General features: G+C 40.2%; 1 protein-coding gene across 1 annotated transcript in view; it reads left to right on the forward strand.

The window, feature by feature from the left end:
* Positions 1 to 24,096, forward strand: part of RAPGEF4 (Rap guanine nucleotide exchange factor 4) — a 279,874-nt gene that overhangs the window by 15,713 nt on the left and 240,065 nt on the right. Inside the window, exon 2 of the mRNA XM_037523555.2 lies at positions 23,385 to 23,527. Coding sequence (XP_037379452.1) covers positions 23,385 to 23,527 — 143 coding nt within the window. The remainder of the gene's footprint in view (positions 1 to 23,384; positions 23,528 to 24,096) is intronic.

The following is a 24,096-nucleotide window of genomic DNA, read 5'->3' on the forward strand; positions in this document are numbered from 1 at the left end:
AAACCTTCAAGAATTTTGTTCTGAGGAAAGGGGCAACTGAGCAAGACAGAAAATTTTTAGATAACAGCTGCCTACTTTAACAAAGCACCAGCAACAAAAACCTGCAGGCGTGTCCACTGCCTTAAAACAAAGGCTGAGTGTGGAACTCTTACCCTCACCAGAAGGTAGTGGAGCAGAATTTCCCACTTACATTTTAAGGCAGTTATAATAAAAAATACTTCCACAATCAACTGTGAACATCCTTAAAAATATAGAATGTTTAAGTAAAGAAACAGAAAGCCTTAGCAAAGAAATACAAGAAATAAAACAAGACCTAGGGGGGAAGGTTAGAACTGAAAAAATATAATAATTAATGCTTACCATCTCATCCACACAATTAATTCTTTGCTAATGAGAAACCCCATTTTTCCAGGAATACATAAATTGTGAATTGATGGTTTTGGATTAGAGATATATGGATTCAGGAAGAAGTGAACTGCAGATTTTTATGACTACATAGTTTTCTACAACTGCTGTGCACAAATTACCATATACTGGGTAACTTTAAAAAACAGAAATTCATTGTCTCACAATTCTGAAGGTTAATAGTCCATAATCAAGTTTTCGGGTGGTCCACGCTTTCTCTAAGGCTTTAGGGGAGCATTCTTCCTTGCACTTTGTAGCTTCTCCTGCTTATTGGCAGTCCTTGGGGTTCCTTGTCTTGCAGCCGTATCATTGCCACCGCTGCCTTCATTGTCAAATGGCTTTCTTTCCTCTGTGTCTAGCCCCATGTGTCCTCTCCTCTTTTTACAAGGATATCAGACATATTGGATTTAGAGGTCATCATACTCCAGTGAGACTTTATCTTAACTAATTACATGTAAAGACATTATTTCCAAATATGATCACATTCTGAATTCCAGGTGGGTATGTAATTTTGAGAGTCATTATTCAGCCAAGTCTAGATAGTAACAGAAAAACTCAGAACGTAAGTGACCTGAGCTATTTTGTCACAACTATTTTGAAGACCTTTGTTTAATATTTTTCAGACCTTACTTTTGTTTCACTTGTTTCAGGAGAGAGAAAAATCAGATTTTTTTTTTTGTCCCCAGAGCATTACCTTCTCTCAGCCAGAAGATCAAGATCAGCACAGCCATGGGGAGTCTGGTAACTGAGATCAAAGAGATTATCCCCATGCTGAGTAGACTCTGCTGGATGCCAAAGTTCTATGTGTATGTGAATCTGGGGTCCAGCCGGGCCAATGACTTTTTCATATTTTCTGATGACCTGAGGACTGTCAGTGTTGTGTGTATCCAGCAGAGTCGATCAGAGAACTCAGAAATGTAACTCCACTGCGTGTGGACCAGGTCTCCTTCTCCTCAGTTCTGGCTAACCACAATTAGGAGGTGGAAGGGGGAGAGACCCTGCTGAAGTGACTGGTGGTGTTTTCAGGGAATCAGCATGTTGCTAAAGATCTTTAAGGAACATTCCTTTTATCTTCATACCATGGGTTTTGGGTTGTGAGCCTCAGGGGAGGACATGAAGTAGTGGTCAGTTCTGAACCCTGGAGATAGCCAGACCTGCAGAAGGTGGGTATTCTGGGCTGTGAGAATCACTTTGTTTTTCACTGCCATTCGTGAATCTTTCACACTAATATTAGGCTTATCATTTCTAATTAAAATATTACAAAATTGTTAAATCTTTTAATATTTTTTAGTTCAATTGAACAATTGCATTCTTCACTTTTACTTATGTATCAGAAACCACTTTATTATTGAAGTAGAAGTTCATGCAGTAAGGTACACATATCTAAATCATTCAATTTGGAAAGCTTTCGTGATGTGTGTACTTGACAGACCATCATCATCAAGATAATGAGTATGCTCATCACCCTTCATTCTCTGCTGCCTCTTTATATTTTGTTTCTGGCCCCACCCATCCTCTCATCCTTAAGCAATAATTGATCTGCTTTTAATCTGTCACTGCAGCTTAATTTTCATTTTCTAGAGTTTTATGTAAGTGGAATCTTCCAATTGGTGGTGTTTTGTGGATGGCTCTTTCCACTCAGCATAATTGTTTTATCTCTCAGTAAGATGTGTGTTTTGAAAATTCATGACCAAGTTTTGTTTATGTGTTTGTTTTTAACCCTCAGTTTTTGTCAATGTATGTTTAATCTATCCAATTATAAGTATTTGAGGGAAATCATTTGTTTTTGCTTTTTCCCCCATAAAAAATTATGTTCCCCTCTGTTTTTCAGCCAGTTCAGCTATGCCTTTTGAGCACAGTACAATTTGTAGTTTGATGATTTTTTTTATAGGAGCATCTTTTTGATCCTAATTGCTTTGGGGCCATGTTTTTACCACATTTTTTTTCTATCCAATGAGTTTTACCTGAGACCATTCTGAAACCATCCTCAAAGCAATTTTTGCATTTTCTTCTTGGTTTTTACTTTTGATTTTCCTGCTACTTGCCAAATCTGCTGTCTTTAGTGGGCAACTTTCTTTTAAAATGTATCTAATTTGGCTTTGGGGTATTGTAACAGTCATAGTTTTGGGTTTTCCTATTCAAGATATAAAAAGGTGTGAACACTTGTATCTCCGTCCCTTTCTTAAATAAACTCATGAACATATCCTGTGCTTTTTAGGTCTTCTTCTAAGCATACCACAAAATAACTGTGGTCTGGGTTAGGCAGCATCTTCACTACTGTGTTGATGGGAGAAAACATACAAGGTGCCGGTCTTCAGTGATTCATGCTGTTTGGATACATGAGCTGCTTATTGAGTGGGGCGGGGTGCATCGCTGCTGTGCACAGACAGGCCCAGAGCTCTACCAAGCGAAATCTTAGGAGCTGTCAGTCATGGATCTCAAGGTCATTGGAAGAATGAATGCACCCACAGGTTGCCATTCATGCAAGAAATGCATTGCCACTTTACCACATAAAGGAAAATACATCAGAAAAAAAAAACCCTCTTAATTTTGGCTGGTGTTGTGTTATAAGGACACTCATCAAAACAGAAAATGGAGCTATTTATAATGTTATGTATGTGTATGTATATGTATACACACACACACTATATATAGTGTTCCTAAATAAAATATTTGATTTATCGCATTTTGAGCAGTGCCAGTAGGAAGTTACGCTAGTTTGTGGGAGCCAGTAGATTTTTTTGCAGCCAAGAGGGAAGAAAAAAAGCTTCTGTGGATTCATCAAGAAATCACACTTCCTGGCGAGAATACTTGGGCGGAAGAATGCCAGCTGTATGGGCTGGTGACGTGAGCATAATCAGCTCTCGCCAAGGACCCTGCTCACCGCTTCTGCACTACTGTGCTGATTCTGGGGATTCCATATATTTTCAAATGTGCAGTTTTTTTCTGCACCTAAAAATATTTATGACCCACTGACTTTCATTAAAATACTGGGTATTAACTGAGATGAAAAACGAGAAATCTGTATATTCATTTGATAAATACTTTTTATCTTTTAATAATTCAAAAATGCAAGACTATGTCTTCTCAAAAACCTTTCATTAAAATTGAAGCTCTGGGTAAAAGCTTCTCTTAATCCCACAGCTCTCCTTACTTTCTTACACAGAGCAAACTACCACCAGGCTTGTAGCCTGTGCTCTGAGGGCCGCAGTTGAAGTTGAAGTGAGAAACAGAAAAAGTAAGACAAGTCTTGGTATAGTGGAGTAGGTAAACCCAGAGCAGGGCTAATCTGTGAGAAATCAAGGCAGTTTTCTGGGGGCAGTAATCTATAAGGGTTTTAAAACTTCAACAGAAATAAAAGGTGAAGTAAATTGGACTTACCTAGAGATGATAATATTTAAATATGTCTTGATTTTTCCAGTAGAACCTAATTATACTAAAAAATGATTTGCCCTTTACCTAAAATGCAAATTTATGTGAGCATCCTGTATTTATATTTACAAAATCTGACAAATCTAGACTTACCACATCCTTGCACAAAGAATGCTGTTTAGAGATGGGAGAATCATTTAAATAAGGTCCTGAGAGAGTGGATTAATGTATAACTCCAGATAGTTTAACTCCCTTCTAAAGAGAGTGACAATGTGTGTTTGGACAAATGTTTGGAGTGACTCCCAGTGATTAGCCTGCCTGGGGCACTCACAGCTCTCTAGGTGGTTCTGATATGAAATATGGGGTGGAGAATGCAGTCCATGAATCATGTCCCAGTTCTGGGTGACCCCCACTAACCATGAGATTAGGGGAAAGTTGCTAAACATCTCCTAGTTCAGTTTCCTGATCTTCAGGATAATAAGACCTATCTTATAAGGCTAATTTGAGTTTAAAAATGGTCAACAAATCCTTCATATCATTATAGATGTAATGTTCACATTTTTAAGAAGATGATTTATTAATATTAGAAGGAATTAATATAAAAACTGATTATGCCACATGAGTAACAAACCATAATTATGTACACATATATAGAGTTTGCTATTATAATCAAAGCTACAATAAAAATGATCTGGCACCTTTCATATTTGTTCTTTGACAGCATTGTAATTAGGCACAAATGGTTCATATGATGTTCAAATAAATGACTATAATTAGGACTACTTGCATGCAGTCAAGCCACATTTTTAGTTTTCCTGATTCTATGTACCCTTTTATCATCTTCACACACCCACTGATGCTTGCAGATGAGAAAATACGAAGGTCCGGAATCTTACTCATCCACAGCTGGAGAGCCCTGGTCTCATCTGCCCTTGCCTCTCGAGAGTCCCTGTGTCCCCTCCCTGCGCTTTCCATCCCGTACCCCACTCTCCAACACCAGTGTCTTTTCACTTGGAGTTGCATCCTGCTGTACCCTGCTGCCCTGGAGCTGGGGAACAAGGCAGCAGAAGCTCAACAGCCAGAAGTATGGGGATTATCTGTGACTCGGGGAGGGAGACAAACTGACCACATAATCACCCGGTGAGTGATGGGAGAGGGCTATGAATTGCAGGAATTAAGTCCATCCCTGACAGCCAGGAGAGCAACTGCGGAGAGGGTCAGGAGAGGCGTCATCTAAATGGATGTAAAACCAGGATACTTTGAGAGTGGATGGGGGCACATTAATAATTCTGCTGGGATTATAGGTATAAGCCATGACTGTCCTAGGAAAACTGGAACACTCTGCTTATAAATAAATAGGCATTGGCAAGAGAAGATGCTTTTTAAGAAGATGATTTATTAATAATAGAAGGAATTAATATCACAAAAACTGATCATGCCACATGAGTAACAAACCATAATTATGTACACATATATAGAGTCATGGTTATTGTCATGGCTATTGTCACTCCTCACTGAGTATGTGGATGTTTTTGTTATGAAGTAAAGGCTGCGTGATATTGTGAACAATGTTGCCTATGGAACCTGAAAACTCAATCTTATTAGGCATCAAACCTTTTGTCCCTTTTTCCTCCAGTTAATTTCTTGCTAGAACACTAATTTTCCAAAATAATGGCTCTGATTTTTGCGGTCTCCTTAAAATCTTTGCTTGCCCCCCATGATGTACAAAATAAAGTCTGTAACCTCACTGGCTTACTTTCCTGCCCTGCCTTCGTAGGGTGCCCATCTTATTTCTCAGTTTTCCTCTTTAAGAAACCACTGGAACATCAAACCATTGGAACGACTAGCTACTCCTGGCGTATAATTTCCTACCTTCATGACTTTGATCCAGCTTTCTCACTTGTTGCCTGGAAACCTACCTTTTGTGCTTATACAATTCCTTCTGCTTTCCATGACCAGGCTCAAATTTCAGCTAAAATGCTGTCTTTTAAAAGCCAAGAATTAGAAGAAAAACATTCTCTGTGCAGTCTTCTCTAGTCACTCTTGTCTACCTCTGAATCCCCAGGAGTTTTTATATTGACCCCTGTTTACCTTTACATGGACCTACTGGGCCACTTTCATCTGTGCGTTGTCATTTTGTAGATAGAGGTCTCAGATCACCTGTAGGTCAGAGGTTATTTTAGGGCAGAATTGAAGTCTTGTCTTTCCTGTAACTGTCAAAGAACTTTTCAATGTACTTTGCCCGTAGCTGAGATACAAGAAACTTGCTGAATGAGGGATCAGAGACTGAAAATGAGAATTAGGATGCCCTTCATCTCTACTTCGGTGAAGAAAAGCTGTGAAACAAAGGTACTTCCTGATTTGCTTGCTCAGAGACTTGGGACTGGGGTGGGTGTGAGCTTCTGATTCTTACTGCCCTGAGAAGTGGCCTCCTGTTCCTCACAGAAGGGCTGAAGAGGTGGATCAACTTCTGGTCCACCTCTTCAGTCCTTCTGTGTCCTAAGGTGGACCAGAAGTTGGTTATGATTCCTCCAACTAGAGCCATGTCTTTGGTGTGGGTCACAATATCATATTACTAAATGGACCATGTGTGACTGTAACGAAACCCCTTAATGACACCAGGATTAGCCAGCCAGTAGCTTTTTGCAAACTCCGTCTCTAATCATCATATTGCCTCAGCAGTCAAATTGCTGCATGTAATAATTCAAACCTTGCCTGAAATATGTGCAAGGCTTGCTTTCATTTTATTAAATCAGCATTCTACATCCCAGCCTACCTGGCCTGCACTGTTAATTCTGATCACTTTTGAAAACCAAAATGACTAACAGTAAAAAGAAGACTGTCGAATTGAATCTTTATCCCAAACTCATCATAATGCCTGCCATATGTCCTTGGCACAAATTGTGTTGCTGCCTGGGGCGTTCCATTCTTTGCAGTGAGGCATGCTGGAAATTTGTGTTGGTGAGGACGGCTCTTGCCATTTTACACTCTGAAGGGATACCCGAAGCTGTTTCCAAAGAGAATGAAATTCAAGGCATCTGTTTTCTTTGGCATTTGTAGTTTTGGAACTATGGAGGCAACATGTCTTGGACTTTGGTGGGTATGATGAAGGGTTTTATTTAGTTTAACAAAAATTTATCAAAAAATCTTATTCAATATTTTCTGTACTAACCTCTCCAGATCTATTAACAGCCTATTCAGTGTGAATGAAAAGAGAATCTCACAATATTGGTGGAAAATGCCCCCTTCTGTGCTCTAAGTAGCCTCAAGTTTACTAATAGTCTTTAACTGCAAGGGCCCGAGCCAGCTCTACCACTCATTGAGCATCATTCTAACCAAATTCCTGAGTTTGGGGCCAAATTCAGGAACCAAATTCCTAACTTAGCAGTAGGTTCTGTTTTTGTTAAGATATATAGATTTTCAGTTGCCAAGTAATTATAGGGTAACGCTTTGACATAGCATCCTAATTTATTATTTATTTATTGGTTCAATATATAACCCCTCTTAGAGTATGGACTTTTTGAAAGCTAGACAGATCTTCAGTGATAATTTAGCCTGATAGCTCCCTTTTGGTTATGAGCAAACCAAAGCCCAGGGTGTTTAAACATCTTGCTCAAGGCAGCACAGTGTGTTAGCAGCAGTGCCAAACACGAGCACCATAGTATCACTTCTACCACATCTGTGGGTCACAGGCCAGCCTGGATTCATGGGGCCAGAGGCGGTGATTAGTCCCCCTTTTTCTTTTTTTTTTTTAACATTATTTTCTTACATTGTAGTTAATTTTTAGACAGTATTTGATTTCTCCCCTCAGGTGTCTGAGCAAGTCCCTGTAGTAGTTCTCTCATCACCATCGCACCCGTGATCCATCACCACAGTCCCTAGACTCTTCCCTGTACTGTTTTGTCCCCTCTCCCTCTCCCTCACTGCTGTTTGCCTCAGGTCTTGGTCAGCTTGCAAGTTTTATCTTTTTCCTGACCCTTTGTTCAGTTTCTCTGTATTTCACATATAAGTAAAACCATCTGATATTTATCTTTTCCTTCTGACTTATTTTACTTAGCATTATCTCTTCCAGTTCTAACCATGTTGCCAGAAATAGCATGAGTTTATTTATTTGTTTTTGATCGATGTGTAGTATTCCGTTGTGAATATATTATACACCAACCTCTCAATCCATTCATCTGTTTGGGGGCATTTAGGTTGTTCCCATATCCCATATCTCGGCTATTATAAATTGTGCTGCAATAAACATAGGAGTGCAGGTTTCCTTTTGGATTAGTGTTTTTGTGTCCTTTGGGTAAATTTCTAGGAGTGGAATCGCTGGGTCATATGGTAGATCCATTTTTAGTGTTTTAAGTAACTTCCACACAGCTTTCCCTAGTGGCTGTAGTCCCACTTCTTGATGGAAATAATAAAAGCATTTGTGGCTATTTTTAATCCACCATACTCAAAGCTGAAATTTTGCTTTATAACATTTTAGCCATTATTTTTTCTTTAAAGATTTATTTATACATAGAAGAGCTGGGGTATAGGCCAGAAGTGCAGGAGGGTGAGAGGATCCATCAGAGACAGAGTGGGGAGCAGAATGAGCAGATCTACTGAAATACACTGCTGAGGGGAGCAGTGGGCAAGACAGGAGAGTTCTGTTGCGCCATGTGGGTAGCTCCCTGGTGCTGCAGTGGCTGCGAATTGCTTCATGGTGCTGAGACTTAACCCCTTGTGCCACCAGGGAGGCCCTAGCCATTATTTTTTCAAATATTTTTCTGCTCTTATCTTTCTGACATTTCAATTATATGTAGATTAAATTCTCTTGATATTGTCCCACAGGTCACTAGTCAGTAGTGTTTTTTTTTTTTTTTTTTGTCCTTTTTCCTCTTTATGCTTTTGTTTGGGTAATTTCTACTGCCTGCTTTAAGTTTCATTGATATTTCTTTTCTGCAGTGCTGAGCTACTCTGATGCCCATCTGGTGATTTTTTTTCTATATTATGTATTTTTTTAGTTTTAGAATTTCCATTTTTTAGTAATATGCATATCACTGCTGATATTCCTCATTTTTTCAATCATGCTAATCTTTTAAATTTTGAAACATATTCATAATAGCTCTTTTAAAGCTGTTGGTATTTTCAACATCTGTCATCCCTGGGTCAGTTACTATTTATTTTTTTGGTTATGAGTCACATTTTCCTATTTTCATATGTAGTCATTTCTGATCATATGCTAGACATTGTAATGCTATGATATTTAGAGTCTGCGTTTTGTTTCTTTAAAGAATGTCAAGCTTCCATTTTCATAAGCACTTAACTTACTGGCCGATCAGCTTGCTTCTAATGAGGCTTATTTTTAAGTCTTCTAAGTCTAGTCTTGGGCTAGATTGGCCTTGTTGGCATCTCAAATGAATGTCCAGGGTCATCAGTGAGGTCTGTCTACTCTGGCTGTCCAAGTTGCTACATCAGCACTTTGTAACCTGCAGTGTTTCCATTCATCTGCCTACCCAGGAACTGTGGTCTCTCAAACCTCACCTGAATATTGGCTTGCACAAGTCTAGCCTACATGATAACTCATTGTGATCTTTGTGCTAGAATTTGGAGTCCTACCTATGAGCAGCTTCCTTCTTTCTGCTCACTTTATTGGAAATTTCAGCTACCTCAGCACCCCTGAATTATTTTTTTAAAATATTTATTTATTGGGCCTCCCCGGTGGCGCAGCGGTTGAGCGCTGGTTTGCGAAGCTGCCCGCGGCCTCTGCGGCGCCGGTTCGATCCCCGGCTGCTCCCCGGCCACCAGAGGAGGGTCCCACATGGCGCGCAGACCTCTCCTGCCGCCCGCTGCTCCCCTCAGCAGTGTACTTCGGTCCTTCTGCCTACTCTGCTCCCCGATCTGGCTCTGGTGAATTCTCTCACCCTCCCATGCTTCTGACTGTACACAGTGCATGTATAAACAAAACAAACAAATAAATATATAAATAAAACATGCCTCTATAAAAAAATTCTTATTAAAAAACATTTATTTATTTATTTATTTATTTATTTATTTATTTATTTATTTATTTATTTATACAAGAACTGGGGTATGGGCCAGATGCGTGGGAGGGTGAGAGGATTCACTAGAGACAGAGCGGGGAACAGAACAGCAGACTGATGAAATACACTAGTACACTGCTGAGGGGAGAAGCGGGCGCGACAGGAGAGGTCTGCCAGCGCCATGTGTGACCCTCGCTGGCAGGCCGGGATTGAACCTACACTGCTGAGGCTGCGGACAGCTCCACAGCACTGCGCTCAACTGCCTGTGCCACCAGGGGAGGCCCAGCACCCCTGAATTCTAACTGCTGCAACACCTGCCCCAGGGGACTGCCATGCTCTGCAATTCCTCCCTCCGCCTGTGTTCCAGAAGGTGTCTCCAGGCAAAACATTAACACTATAGTGTGGATCCCTTCTTGTGGTCCCCTTCTTTCTGAAGTCATATTTCTTTGTTACTTCTTATCCAGTGTCTGAAAGCAGTGGCTTCATATATTTTGTTCAATTTTTATTTTAATTTTTTTTGAAGATTTATTTATACAAGAACTAGGGTACAGGCCAGATGTGCAGGAGGGTGAGAGAATTCACCAGAGTCAGAGTGGGGAACAGAACAGGCAGACTGATGAAATACACTGCTGGGGGGAGCAGCGGGCAAGACAGGAGAGGTCTACCTCGCCATGGCAGGCATCTCTGCGGCTGGCAGGGATCAAACCGGCACTGCAGAGGCTGTGTTCAACTGCCTGCGCCACCAGGGAGGCCCTATTTTGTTCAATTTTTAAATTGTTTACTGTGGAAGGTTTAGCTGGCATTGGTTACTCCATGATAGATAGAAGTAAAATTTCTCTTCCTTTTACATTGAAATAATACATGTTTTTAATAAATAGAAAATTTGTCATATTAAAGAAAAAAATTTGCCATTCTATGCAGTGCTTAAATGTACAGATTACACATAGTCATTAAATATAGAGATTGTTGGGCCTCCCCTGGTGGCGCAGCGGTTGAGCGCTGGGCTGCAGGGCTGTGAGGGTCCCACAAAAAAAACAAAAGCAAAACAAAACAAAACAAAAAATATACATAGAGACTGTTTTGCTAGTAAACTAAAGATAACTGTGGGACTTTCTTTGATACTTGATAAGTCAGTGTAGTTCAATAACAGGTTGATGAGCTGATGAAATACATTGTGGTTAAAACCCTTGGCACCTATCTGGGCATCCTAAGTTTTTATTTTATATTCTTGGATTCTTTGCTGGGAACCCTGGAATTCTTGTTATTTAGTCCTCTGCCTGAATTCTGTTTCCATAGGAAGACTGCATATTTAAGTTTTCATAATCTCTTTCCTAATATAGAGACCTGTCTTCATCCCTTTGTTTACATACCAGATTTTCTATTCCTCTCTGTTCATTATCAATTAAGCTAAAAATCGAAACTTGCCCCCATTTTTTATATAGTTATATCCTACTACAAGCATTGTGTGGCAGGAGAGATTAGTTACCACAAGAATAGCTTGATTACTGCAACACAGGAAAAATAAATCCACTTGTAGTTGCTGGTGCTAACTTATATATTCTACTTTAGAACCATTTTGATTTGGGGCCTATTTTAATGGATTTGAGTGTTTCTCTGTGGGCTGGGTGCTGCTGAGCAGATTGTAATTTTAAATAGGGTGGTCAGTGCCGCCTTTATTGAGAAGAGTGTTGGTGCTCAGACTTGTACTAGGGGTGAGTCGTGCAGGTAACTGGGGAAAGTCTCCCCAGCAGAAGGAACAGGATCACAGGACTCTGGGGCCTTCAAGGTGCAGCAAAGACTCCTGTGTGTCTGGACAAGAGGGAATAAGAGGGAAATAGAAGAGGATAAGGTTCCAAGGAAAACAGGGGTCTGGAGTGGGACATGGGTGCCAGCTTATGCAGGAACTTGGGTTTTCACTCTGAGTGCAGTGGGGATCCACTGCAGACTTTAGAGCAGAGACATGATGTGATCCAACTTACATTTGAAACGGTTGCCTCTGGATCCTGTAGGGAGAAGTGACTCTAGGAAAGCATTTGGAGAGGCAATAGGATACATGAAGCTTTCATTGAATAGCTGGGTTTAAAATAAACAAGTGAAAATCCCCAAGGCTTAGTCTATGTATTGTACTCATAAGCCATTTCTCATTCTTTTTTAAAAATAGACTTAATTTTTGGAGCAGTTTTAGGTTCACAGTAAAATTAAGTGGGAAGTACAGACAGTTGCCTTATACCCCACATACATATACACAACCTCCTCTACTACCAGCTTCCCCACTGGAGTGGTACATTTTTTACAACTGATGAACTATGTGACACATAATTATCACCCCAAGCCCAGAGTTTATATTAGGGTTCTCATGGGTTTTGGACAAATATATAGTAACATGTATCTGACTTTACAGTATCCTACCCAATTCTCTTTATTTATTTTTTTAAGATTTATTTATTTATGCATACAAGAGCTGGGGCACAGGCCAGAGATGTGGGGGGTGAGAGGATCCGCCAGAGACAGAGTGGGGAACAGAACAGGCAGATTGACTGAAATACACTGCTGAGGGGAGCAGCGTGCGAGACAGGAGCGGTCTGCCCTGCCATGTGGGTTTCTACCTGGCCGGCCAGGCATTGCATTTGTGCTGCAGAGGCTGTGATTGCTTCATAGTGCGATGCTTAACCCCTTGTGCTACCAGGGAGACTCCCAATTCTCTTTCAAATGCAGAGGTTTTCAATTTGCTGACTCAGAGAGAAAAGTGTTTTCAAAAATTCCTTTCAAAATATGCTTCCCTCTACTGCTGTGTGTGAGCATGTGTTTGAGGCCACAGCAAATTGGGATGGTAAGAAGACTGAGAGTCACTGTTCTAGGTACTGCATCCCCAATTCTCTCCACCATCCCCTCCTCTATATATTTCCTTTTTCCCCCACTTTCTTTCTCCTTCAAGGCTCTTCTTGTTGCCCAAGGACAGAGATTGCTAAAAAAAGATTATGTGAAGGATCTGACTCTAGAGGACTGCTGTTCTCTAATCCTCACAACCTAAGGCTCTAGGGCTCTCCAAATGTTTAGTTGTAGTTTTTGCTTTTGAACAGAGTCATCTCAAGTTTAAGTATAGCACTGTGGAATGATTTTTAGAGCCTCTGCTTACTATGGTGAAAATAAGAGAAAAAGTAGTCATCATTTCAAACTTACCTGGAAAGCATCTTGAGGGAACATTAGCTTTTTAGAAGCCATTCTAAAATTTTAAGAAGCTTTAAGAAATTATTTTAAACTCAGTGCTAGAAGAACAAGTGCATTGCCAGGGGAGATTTTGATAGAGTTCTATTTTATGTGCTGTTTGGGAGTAAGCATCCCAATTTGCCTGGGGCCTAGACAACCTCTTGCTGGGGGTATGTTGTGGAGCAACTTATGACTAACCGGTATTGAGTTTAGAAGCTCATGGAACATTCAGAGAAGATTTTTGAAAAGGGTCTGTTAAAGTTGTTCAAAGCTGTACTTTGGTTTTATATTTTCATTTTCATTATAATGAAACAAGTTACAATATACTGAGCCTGGTCAAGGACATTTTCCTCTCTCCATTCTCAAACAAGTGCAGGCTCAAGCATTATTTAAATACCAATTAGCAGGGCTATTCCTGCCCTTCGATTTTATACTTGTCCTAATAGCCCTGGACCCCAGAGCTGGCATCTCTCCAGCATGGGACAGATGTCAGAGTGGCTGTTTGCAAAAGGGAAGGGGAGGTATCCTCTTCTCTCCAGTTGCTCTGTTCAGGGCTGAAATGGTGCACAGCGACTCCAGTCACATCTCTCCTATCTCATTTGGGACCCCAAGAGGTAGTTTTCTCTTCATTCATAGGTACTCAAAAGCAAGAAGTGTGATTTCTGAGTAGGGAGGTATTAAGCGAGGCATTTGCAGACTTCAGTGCTCAGCAACCTGGTGGTAGCTGTGCAGGTCATATTTTGGAAAGTTTGCAGAGGTCTTGACCTGTTTTGCAACAGTCAGCCTCAGCTGTGAGGGTCAAATACTGCAGTTGCACCTGAGGTCACAGGACCGATCAAGGGGATTTTTCTGATTCATTCTCAACAAGGACAGACTTAAAAACTGAGAGAATTTTGGCAACTGATTGAACTGAGGGATGTGTGCCAGTGTGTGTGTTTGTGGTTAAAGAAAAAATATTCCAGAATACTTGTTAAAGATGGTAAGGTAGATTTTATTCAGAATCATTGCAATAGGTGTGAGAGCCACTGCAATGGGATTTTATAGTAGGGGTTCCAGATGGGGCTCAACTCTAAATACAGCATGGGCTAGGGGAAATTTATAGCCAAGGGGCTGGTGGGGAGGGGGTCTGTGAATGGAACATTACTAAGAGGAAACCTCAGGGGCAGAGGGCTTCTGGCTAAATTGGCCCAACAGAATTCTTGCTGAAGTCTGGCCTGCTGATCAGACACCACCTGGAGATGGTGGAGGAAGAGGAACCTGACCAGTTATGGGGGTGGTGTCAGAAAGAGGGGAATATAGAAAGGATGGTGGGGTGGGTGGCTCTGGTTATACTGGCCAACGGGTTCTTGCTAAAACTGCATTTTATAAGGACATAGTAGAGAGGCCTAGGAGAAGTTTCAGAAGCCTGACTAAAGTTGGGTCAAATAAGTAAAAAAACCAAATGTAAGAGGCAACTATAAATCAGAGACATTCTGCAGGGGATGGGGAGAGAGAGGGATCAAAACAGGGGAGTGAGGAGCACAAAGGACTATAGTGATGGTGCACGGGTGAACTGGTGGTGGAAATTCTATGGGGACTACACCTGAGAGGAGAAAGCATACATTGTACAAAAGTAATAATGTAACATATATATATATATATAAATAAAATAAATTTTAAAAAAGGAAGCTTTGTTAGTATGTGTGTTTGTTATATGTGTGTATTTATATCTGTGTGCATACATGTCTGTGTGTGTCTGTGAATATGTCTCCATGTCTTTGTGTGTGTGTGTGCTTGTGTGTGTGGTATGGTGAGGGCTTTGTGGGAGGAACATGGAGGGAGAAGAGCATGTCTCTAAGGAAGAAGGGTCTTTGTGATTGGCCATGTTTTTAGGACTAAATGACCAAACAATGGTGGTGGTGTAGTCATAGAAAGAAACAAGAAAGAGCTGATTTTAGGAAGAATTTACAATCAAGTCTTTGTAGAACTTTAATTCATACATGATATCTGTTCCTCCTCTGAATTCTATTCCCTTCCTTCCTACTTTAACTGTGCTTCTTATCCCATTTCTCCTTGATAAGTTCTGTACAGTACAAATCTTACCAATTTTCACTTCCTGGATGCAGGAATTGTGTTTTTATATCACCCAAGTGCTTTATTCTCCTCTAATATAGGTGCTCAAAAATATTTGTGGATAGAGTGAGTGCATTTTCAACATCTTTATGAATTTTGTTGACATTGTTGGAAAAACTTGTAATTAGGAGAGAGTAAACATTTCAGTATTCTAAGTGGTTAATAATCATATAATTAAAATGATAACATGATAAGTGGTAAACATCTTGAGTTTCAAAGACTTTTGATATATCCATGTCATCGTTGGCATTATAAATACACACAATTTTAGCATGCTAATATCTAACCTCTGTCAAATGTGTTTGTTTTTGAAATGGGGTTCAAAATATCTGCTTCATTTAACAGGTCTGTGAAGATCAAAATTTTCAAAGTTCTTTGAAAGTTAACAGTATTACAAAAAGGCTGAGATTGTCAAGTATGTAGGAGTTGAGGTCTTACTGTTGTTAGAGAAGAGAAAAAAACAAACTTGTACACCTATTTATAAAATCTTCCAAGGGCACTCAAGAATTCTAGTATATGTTTTAAAGTTCTTTATTCATTTCTTTCATTAGAAACTATTCTTTAAAGGTTTTTGTGGCTAATGATGATGAAGAGGATGGTACAAGTGTTTTTTTGTTTGTTTGTTTGTTTTTTGTGGGACCCTCGCCATCGGCTGGGGAACAAACCGGCGCTGCAGAGGCTGCGGGCAGCCTCGCAGCCCAGCACTCAACCACTGAGCCACCAGGGGAGGCCCAAGAGGATGGTACAAGTAAAAATAGCTTTTGTAACCTTTTACACTGATAGTTTATAAAGTTCACATGTATTATCTTGGATTAACAATGCATTGCAGGAGGAGCCTAACTCTTTATAACCTCAAGTTACTGTCAAACAAAATGAGTCAACACAATGTGCAAAATCATTTTAATGCAAATGTATTTTGTTAACATGACACCCATGTTCATTTTACTGATCTTCAAATGACTTTTGGAAATTAAGAAAAATGCAGGTGCAGTAGAGGGAATTAAGTGTTACATACATTCTTGCCAGATGACAGTGCTCTGGTTAAGTTTGCTTTTGTCGCCCATTTCTTGATCCAGCCTTCTCGTTGATTATAGGAAGTCAGCAGTGCAGAGAACCCCTTCCCCACCCCCTTTATTTCCCCCTTCTCCATCTACTTCCTGCACCCCCACAGGTCTAACTATTGGGTGTTGGAATCTGCTGTCCCCAGGAGAGGCCCCCGCAGAGCTTCTGCAGCTAATTGATGAGGAGGTGGTCCTCCATGGCAGATAGCGATTATTATACAGACAAACAGAAGTCAGCTAAGAGGCTATGTTTTGACTGATTTTATAGTTATTGTACATTTTTCCCCACAAAAACTCATGTGTTGGACCTCCCCTGGTGGTGCAGTGGTTGAGCGCTGGGCTGCGATGCTACCCCCAGCCTCTGCAGCACCGATTCGATCCCCGGCTGCCTGGCCAGTGTCCCACATGACGTGCAGACCTCTCCTGCCGCCCGCTGCTCCCCTCAACAGTGTATTTCATCAGTCTGCCTGCTCTGCTCCCCGCTCTGGCTCTGGTGAATTCTCTCACCCTCCCGCGCTTCTGACTGTACCCAGTGCTTGTATAAATAAATAAATAAATCTTTAAAAAAAAAAACAAAACTCATGTGTTATTGTTTTGTGTCCTGACCATCCTAGAAACTGGCTAATGAGTCCCAAGAATTAAGATATAGGAGCATATTAAAATTTCATATTTGCATGATGTATGTGAGCAGTACCCGGAATCTCGAACCTTTGCTAACCTTAACCTTTGCACATCTATTGGTAGTTCCATTGAAGGGGAGCACATGTGTCACTTTCTGGGTCATTTTGAAGTAAAGGCAATCAGACCCAGCACACTCAGGAAAACCTTTACTTCTTCTTTAACTGTTTAGATAGGAGAACTGTATCAGAAAGAGAGCTATTGCCAAAGGATACCAGAGGACTTTGCTTTTTTATTTTTTTAAAATCTGAAACACTTATCTGCATGGCAGGGGAAACAGTTACCAAACATCTGCTCTTTTTAACTTTATGTGAGTTGCCCTGTGCCTTGAAAGCCCAGACCCCTATCCCCTCCTGTGGCTCAGGATGATGTAAAATTTCCATTCCCTTTGATTCTCATGTCTTTTGGGGGTTTCTATATGTATGTAATTAAATTAGTGTTTCCCCTGTTAATCTGCCTATGTCAACGTAATGATTAGACCAGCCAAAGAACCTAGAGAGATAAAAGGGAACGTTTTCCCTCCCCAACATATGTTTGCCTACCCTGTTGTATATTTGCAGCAAGGTCCTGCCCAGCACATTGTATGCACCCAGGTCACGGTCTTTATACTAGAGTATTCTCATTCTGACTACGTGACTCCCTTCCCTATTAGATTGTGAGCTCCTGGGGGGTAGGCCTTGCATCTTGCTCATCTTTGTTCTTCCAGGAAGGGGATCTAATGTTCAGTAGGAAAACAATATACTTTACTGAATGAAATGAATCAATAAAATGAATGTACATTTATGAATGAATGTGTTTGGTGAATGGAGATTCATTTAAAGTTCCATAGATTATTGATAATTCATATTGCAAAGGCGTGTTAATTTGCATTCTTAATTTGAAGGATAAATGTGATAAAAAGATATAAATAAGTATTAAACCACTTCTTTCAAGATTATAAACCTATTTCTAAGAAGGATCTCTTGGTACTTCTAGCAGGCATTATACCATTACTTAAAATATCTCAGCCTCTACCTGGGCACTGTGGGATCTGTAAAGGAAGCGCCAGGCATGACTTCTGTGGAGACTCTACCTGGCATTAGGAAATTTTGGATTCATAGAGAAGAGGGGCAATGAAGAATTCTTACTGATTACAGAGGTGGGATAGTAAAGATATCAGCTAATAGCTGAGTGGAGTTTTTCACTTGACATTTTTAAGAAGGATCTCTTGGTACTTCTCACAGGCATTATACCATTACTTAAAAGATGTTTTATCAAAAATATTTTTAGTTTGCACCACTTGCCACCTCAGATGAATCAATCACTGTCTGACCTTTCCAACTAAATTAGAAAGTTTTTAGTGACAGACTCTGAAGTTCATCCAGAAAGAGCAAAAGAACCACGAGAAGAAAAAGCTAAAACAAAGCAGGAAAACATAGTAATTAAGTGGTTTCTAAAAAAAAAAAAGACTCATGTCATATTTTGCTAAATGAATAGATGAATGATGTTATCTCCAAGAAGACAAAAATCTACAAGTGTGAAATGTGCAGTAACAAAATAATGAGCTGAGATGCCCCCAAAGAAATTGTTACATTTGCACTTCAGAGAAGAGAGTGGACGTTTTAAGGAAAGATTCTGTGAAGGAAGTACAGTCTAAGCCAGTCATAAGGAGATGAATGTGAGAAAATAACGGCGTCTGTCTTAGTTTTCTATTGTTATGTAACAGATTACCACAGACTTAGTGGCCCCACACAACCCATAGTTATTCTCTGGCCCTGTCGTGGTCAGGAACCTCACCATGCTTGTCTGGAGCTTCTGTTCAGGGTCTTAAAGGTGGAAGTCAAGGTGCCAAGTGGGCTGTGCTCCCTTCTGAGCTCACGGTCCTATTCGAAGCTCACCTGCTTGTTGCTAGAATTTGGTGCTTTGTAGGACTGATGTCCCTGTTTTCTTGCTGGCTATCATCAGGTAACGGTTATGTAGACCTTACTCCATGGCCCTCTTGCAACCTGGAACTTTACTTTCTCAGAGCAGCAAACGAATCTCTTCCTTCTTTGACCCTCTTGTAAAATACTTACTTGATTAGGTCAGGCCCATCTTGGAGGAAAAAAAAAATCTCCCTTTTGGTTAACTTAAATTCCACTGATTAGGGACTTGAATGATCTCTCCCTTCGCCATGCACTTTAACACGAACACGGAGATCCATTTCTTCTTTTGCCATGGTCTATTGACTAAAAGTGAATTACAGCTTCTGCCCATACTCAAGGGGATTGAGCATACAAGGGTGTGGGTCATTGGGGATCACCTTTAAATCTCACCTACCACAGTGTCTTCTCTTGTAAATGATTCTTTTTGTTGTTGTTTGAACATGTTTTAAAAGTGAACTTCTTTAAAAAGTGGTTTAAAATGTGCCCTGGTGGTCAGATGCCAGGCTAAGGAAAATAACATCTCTATACTTGCAGGTTTAATTTACTTTTACTTAAGGGACCAGCTGTACAGATATTAAGGGAGTTGAAAGGAGCGCCTCGAGTGAGTTATAATTAGAGAAACCTGCATCATCATCCTGCTAGACCATGAGAGCTCCCTAACTGGTCTCTTGGCTGCTGGTCTGTACTTATCTCGCATCTGCCTCTGCTTGGTGTTAAGTTTATCTTTCCAAAATGCACATCAGATTGTGCCACTACCCTGCTTAAAATACTTCTGCTGACTATTAGCTTTCTAGCCCCAGGTAAGGGTTGCCATGCTGTTCAGCTTCATGTGCCCCATGTTGACCCTCAACAGAAGCAGTGACAATAAGAGTTAAGAAGAGGGGGATGGGTTTGGGAAAGTCTGAGTTGGTGGAATGATCTGGATCTGCTGAGGAGGATGACCCTGCTCCATGCACAGAAATAAGGAGAGCAGGTGCAATAACAGATGTGAGAGAAAAGATGAGTTCAGTTTGAGCTTGCTGTAGAACATCACATCCAGGTCTCACTACATGCTCAGCCTCTACCTGGGCACTGTGGGATCTGTTAAGGAAGTGCCAGGAATGACTTCTGTGGAGACTCTAACTGGCATTAGGAAATTTTGGATTCATAGAGAAGAGGGGCAATGAAGAATTCTTACTGATTACAGAGGTGGGATGGTAAAGATGTCAGCTAATAGCTGAGTGGAGTTTTTCACTTCACGAAGTTCCCAGCGAAAGCAATGAGAGATAAACTATGGTCTTTGATGTTTCTGTACCTTCAATATTTAAATGTAGGAAGACATTATTAGGGCTTAATTGGGGAATACTCAGAGCTATCAAGAAGAAAGGTTCAACCTTGCTCTGGTTGTCTCAAGTTGACTGTGTTTCTAAGTCTTCAAAGAACCTGGTTACAGTCTTGAAGTTCTTTTGGGTGGTGTAGAAATAAATGAGTTTTTCTTCTGCTTTATGAAAGTCCAGTTTCTTCTGTAAGAAGAAACAGTCTCTAGACATCTTAATCTAGAGAATACAAAATGGTAGTCAATAAATTGAAACTACCCTGTAGATATTTTTGTGTGTGTGGTCCATATGGTATTTAAGAAATATCAACAAACATCCAGATACTATCTTTCCTTGGATAGTATCTTGGAAGATCTGATAACTGGTCCACATTTCCACAGAAATATAGTAGACAGTTCCATTTCTGCATTTCCCTTTAATCCTCATTATTCCCTAAAAATGCCACCAGTGAGTATGAGTTCTCATCTGTCCTTGTGCTTCCACTATTACTTTCTTATAGTAGAGATTTCCCCCCTTATATTTGGTTCATTTTACTCTTTTCAATATAGTCAACTATAGTTTTTTTTTTTAAACTGTTACTCCTTTTACCTTATTGACCTCTGCAGGCATTTGTGCTTATAGCCTCAATTTTTAAGTTAAATCTACATTTTCATTTATATTACCATATCCTGGAGCTTCTAGGGGATTCAGCACTACATCTGAGCATCACCTTGAACTCATGACTCTGATGTTGATTCCTGCCATAGCCATCTGTAAAGGCTCCCTCCTGCTTTTCCTTTATTCTTGCACTAACAGATTCTCAACACTTTTGATACCAGAGTGTGGGTTTTCCACTCACCAAGCAATTCTGAGACCCCAGCTTGGTGTGTACAATTCAACTCCTTCTCACACTCCTCATATTGTCTCCCCCAAGACAGCATCAAATCCCACAGGTAAAGGGCACCATCCATATGACTGTCGCCCTCCCTCCCTCCCTTCAGATGCCAGTCACCAGTTCATGTTGTCACCTGTGCTTATGAGCAAATCTGGTTTTTAATTAGAGGTTCTCACAATCTCCTCCCTGGGTTTAATTCATTTACTATAGTGACACATAGCACTCAGGAAAACCTTTACTTCCTAGATTGTTGATTTATTATAAAAGGATATAACAGCTGGAATAGCCAGAATGGAATAGGTACATAGGGCAAGTTATGGGAAGGGGAAGAGCTTTTATGCCCTCTCCACGCACTCCATTCTCACTGAATTCCATGTTATGAAGCAGGAAGCTCTTTGAAGCCTTTAGTTCAGGGATTTTTATGGATTTTCATTATTTAGGCATGATTGATGAAATCTTCGGCCATTAGTAATTGAACTCAATCTCCAGTTCCCCTTCTCTCTTGCAGGTCAGAGACTGAGGCTGGAAGGTCCTATCTTTTAAAAATATAATTTATATATTTATATTTATTTACATCATTACTCATTTTTGTACAATGTATGCTTTCTCCTCTCAGGAGAAAGTCCCCATAAAATTCCCACCACCAGTTCACCTGTGCACCATCACCATAGTCCCTTGTCTCTTCCCTCCCCTGTTTTAATTCCACTCCCTCCCTGTCCCCTGCAAAATGTCCCTGATTAATAGTTGCCTGCTAATTTTATTTATTTATTATTATTTTATTATTTTTTTCCTGATCTTTAAGGTCCTGTCTTCTAATCACATAGTTGATTCCTTTGAAAACTAGCCCCATACCTAGGGACTTTTTAAAAGTCACATTATTAATATAAAAAGGTGATGAATAATATGACACTTTTTTTTTATAGAGGCATGTTTTATTTATTTGTTTGTTTGTTTGTTTGTTTTGTTTATACAAGCACTGGGTACATTCAGAAGCGCGGGAGGGTAAGAGAATTCACCAGAGCCAGAGCGGGGAGCAGAGCAGGCAGAAGGACCGAAGTACACTGCTGAGGGGAGCAGCGGGCGGCAGGAGAGGTCTGCGCGCCATGTGGGACCCTCCTCTGGTGGCCGGGGAGCAGCCGGGGATGGAACCGGCACTGCAGAGGCTGCGGGCAGCTTCGCAACCCAGCGCTCAACCGCTGCGCCACCGGGGAGGCCCAACACTCTTTTACCTTTGTGGCTCTAAGGGGACTTAAGGAATTGAGGACAAAAGACAAAATATTATAACAAAAGCTACATAGCTCTTATACAGAAAATTACAAAAGTTTTGGGAGCTGTGTGCCAGAAAAAGTAAATAAAGGACATACATACATACATATGTGTGATATTATGGAGCACACTATACCACCATCTGTGACAGTCATGTTTTATTTTTATTTTATTTTATATATTTTTTACATCATTTTTCATTTTTGCACAATGTATGCATTTTCATCTTGGTTATAGTCCCCATACAATTCCCACCCCCCTTATTTGACCCTAATCCCTCCTACTCCTCCCCCCCATAGTGTGTCTCTGGTTTATAGTTGCTTGTTGATTTTGAGTTTTACTTTATTATAATTAGTCTTTTTCCTGGTCCCTTATTTAGGTTTTCTAAATTTCTGCTATGAGTGAGACCATCTGATATTTTTCTTTTTCTTTCTGGCTTATTTCACTGAGCATGATCCCTTCCAGCTCCATCCATGTTATCGCAAATGGCATGAGTTTATCTTTTTTGATTGCTGAGTAATATTCCATTGTGTATATGCACCACAGCTTCTTGATCTAGTCATCTATTTTTGGGCATTTGGGTTGTTTCCATAGCTTAGCTATTGTAAGTAGTGGTGCTATAAACATAGGGGTGCAGGTGCCTTTTTGAATTAATGATTCTGTGTCCTTTGGGTAAATACCTAGGAGTGGAATTGCTGGATCATATGGAAGCTCCATCTTTAGCAGGTTGAGGAATCTTCACACAACTTTCTATAGTGGTTGGACCAGTTTGCATTCCCACTAGCAGTGCAGGAGAGTTCCTTTCTCTGCATCCTCCCCAACATTTGTTGTTGCTAGTTTTTTTAATATGTGCCATTCTCACTGGTGTAAGATGGTATCTCATGGTAGTTTTGATTTGATTTGCATTTCCCTGATTACAAGTGATGCTGAACATTTTTTCATATGCCTGTTGGCCATTCGCCTTTTCTCTTTGGAGTGTGACAGTCATGTTTTAAAGTGAATCTTTGATAAAGACCTGGAACTTCTTATAATGGACATGGGTGGGTAAATATTTGCAGTGAAATACTTACGATGGGATAATTGCATAAACTTGAATATAATTGGAACGATGCTGGCTAACTCAAGTATCCTTACTGATACCCCTTTTTGTGTTGTTTCTTCCCTTTCTATAGACCATTGGAACGATCCAGTGAAGATGTGGATATAATCTTCACACGGCTGAAAGAAGTTAAAGCTTTTGAGAAATTTCACCCAAATCTCCTTCATCAGATTTGTTTATGTAGTTATTATGAGAACCTGGAAAAAGGAATAACATGTAAGAAATACAACCACAGTGGTATATTTCCATGTATGCTTTGTGCTCATTTGTGGTTACCCTGTGGAGATCACAATAGCAGATGGAGTATTTTTATGCCAAATACGTGAACTTTAACCGAAAGGATTGACATTTCTCTCTGCTTTGTTTATTCAGTTCAATGTAGCATTTCCTTAACTCCTTTGTTGACAGTATGTAAGTGGTCCTTCCAGGGCAACCTATTTTGCTAATGGTGCTGGAAGGACGCACTGATTCATATGTTTAGCTATATCGTTAGCCATTCAAATATTTATTTTCTCCAAGCAAAGAAATATGTGGACTATATATATTACATCAAGATAAAAGGTCTCTTCACTAACATTAATATTAATGTTTTGAATTAACCTCACTGAGACTGTCTATTCCAGGTGTGGCTAAAAGGCAGGGAAAATAAAGCAACAAGGTAAAAATTGCATTTAAGAAAGTATTTTCTCCATAAGAAAGCAATGCTTTCCCATCTGGTGGGATCCTTTATTCTGCAGTTAACAGAAAACTCCCATCTAACTGGTCAGAATAATCAATGACTCATA

The sequence above is a fragment of the Talpa occidentalis genome, unplaced genomic scaffold, assembly GCF_014898055.3.
Source record: "Talpa occidentalis isolate TD23 unplaced genomic scaffold, MPIMG_talOcc4v2.1 talOcc4.3, whole genome shotgun sequence".
NCBI classification, from domain to species: Eukaryota; Metazoa; Chordata; class Mammalia; order Eulipotyphla; family Talpidae; genus Talpa; species Talpa occidentalis.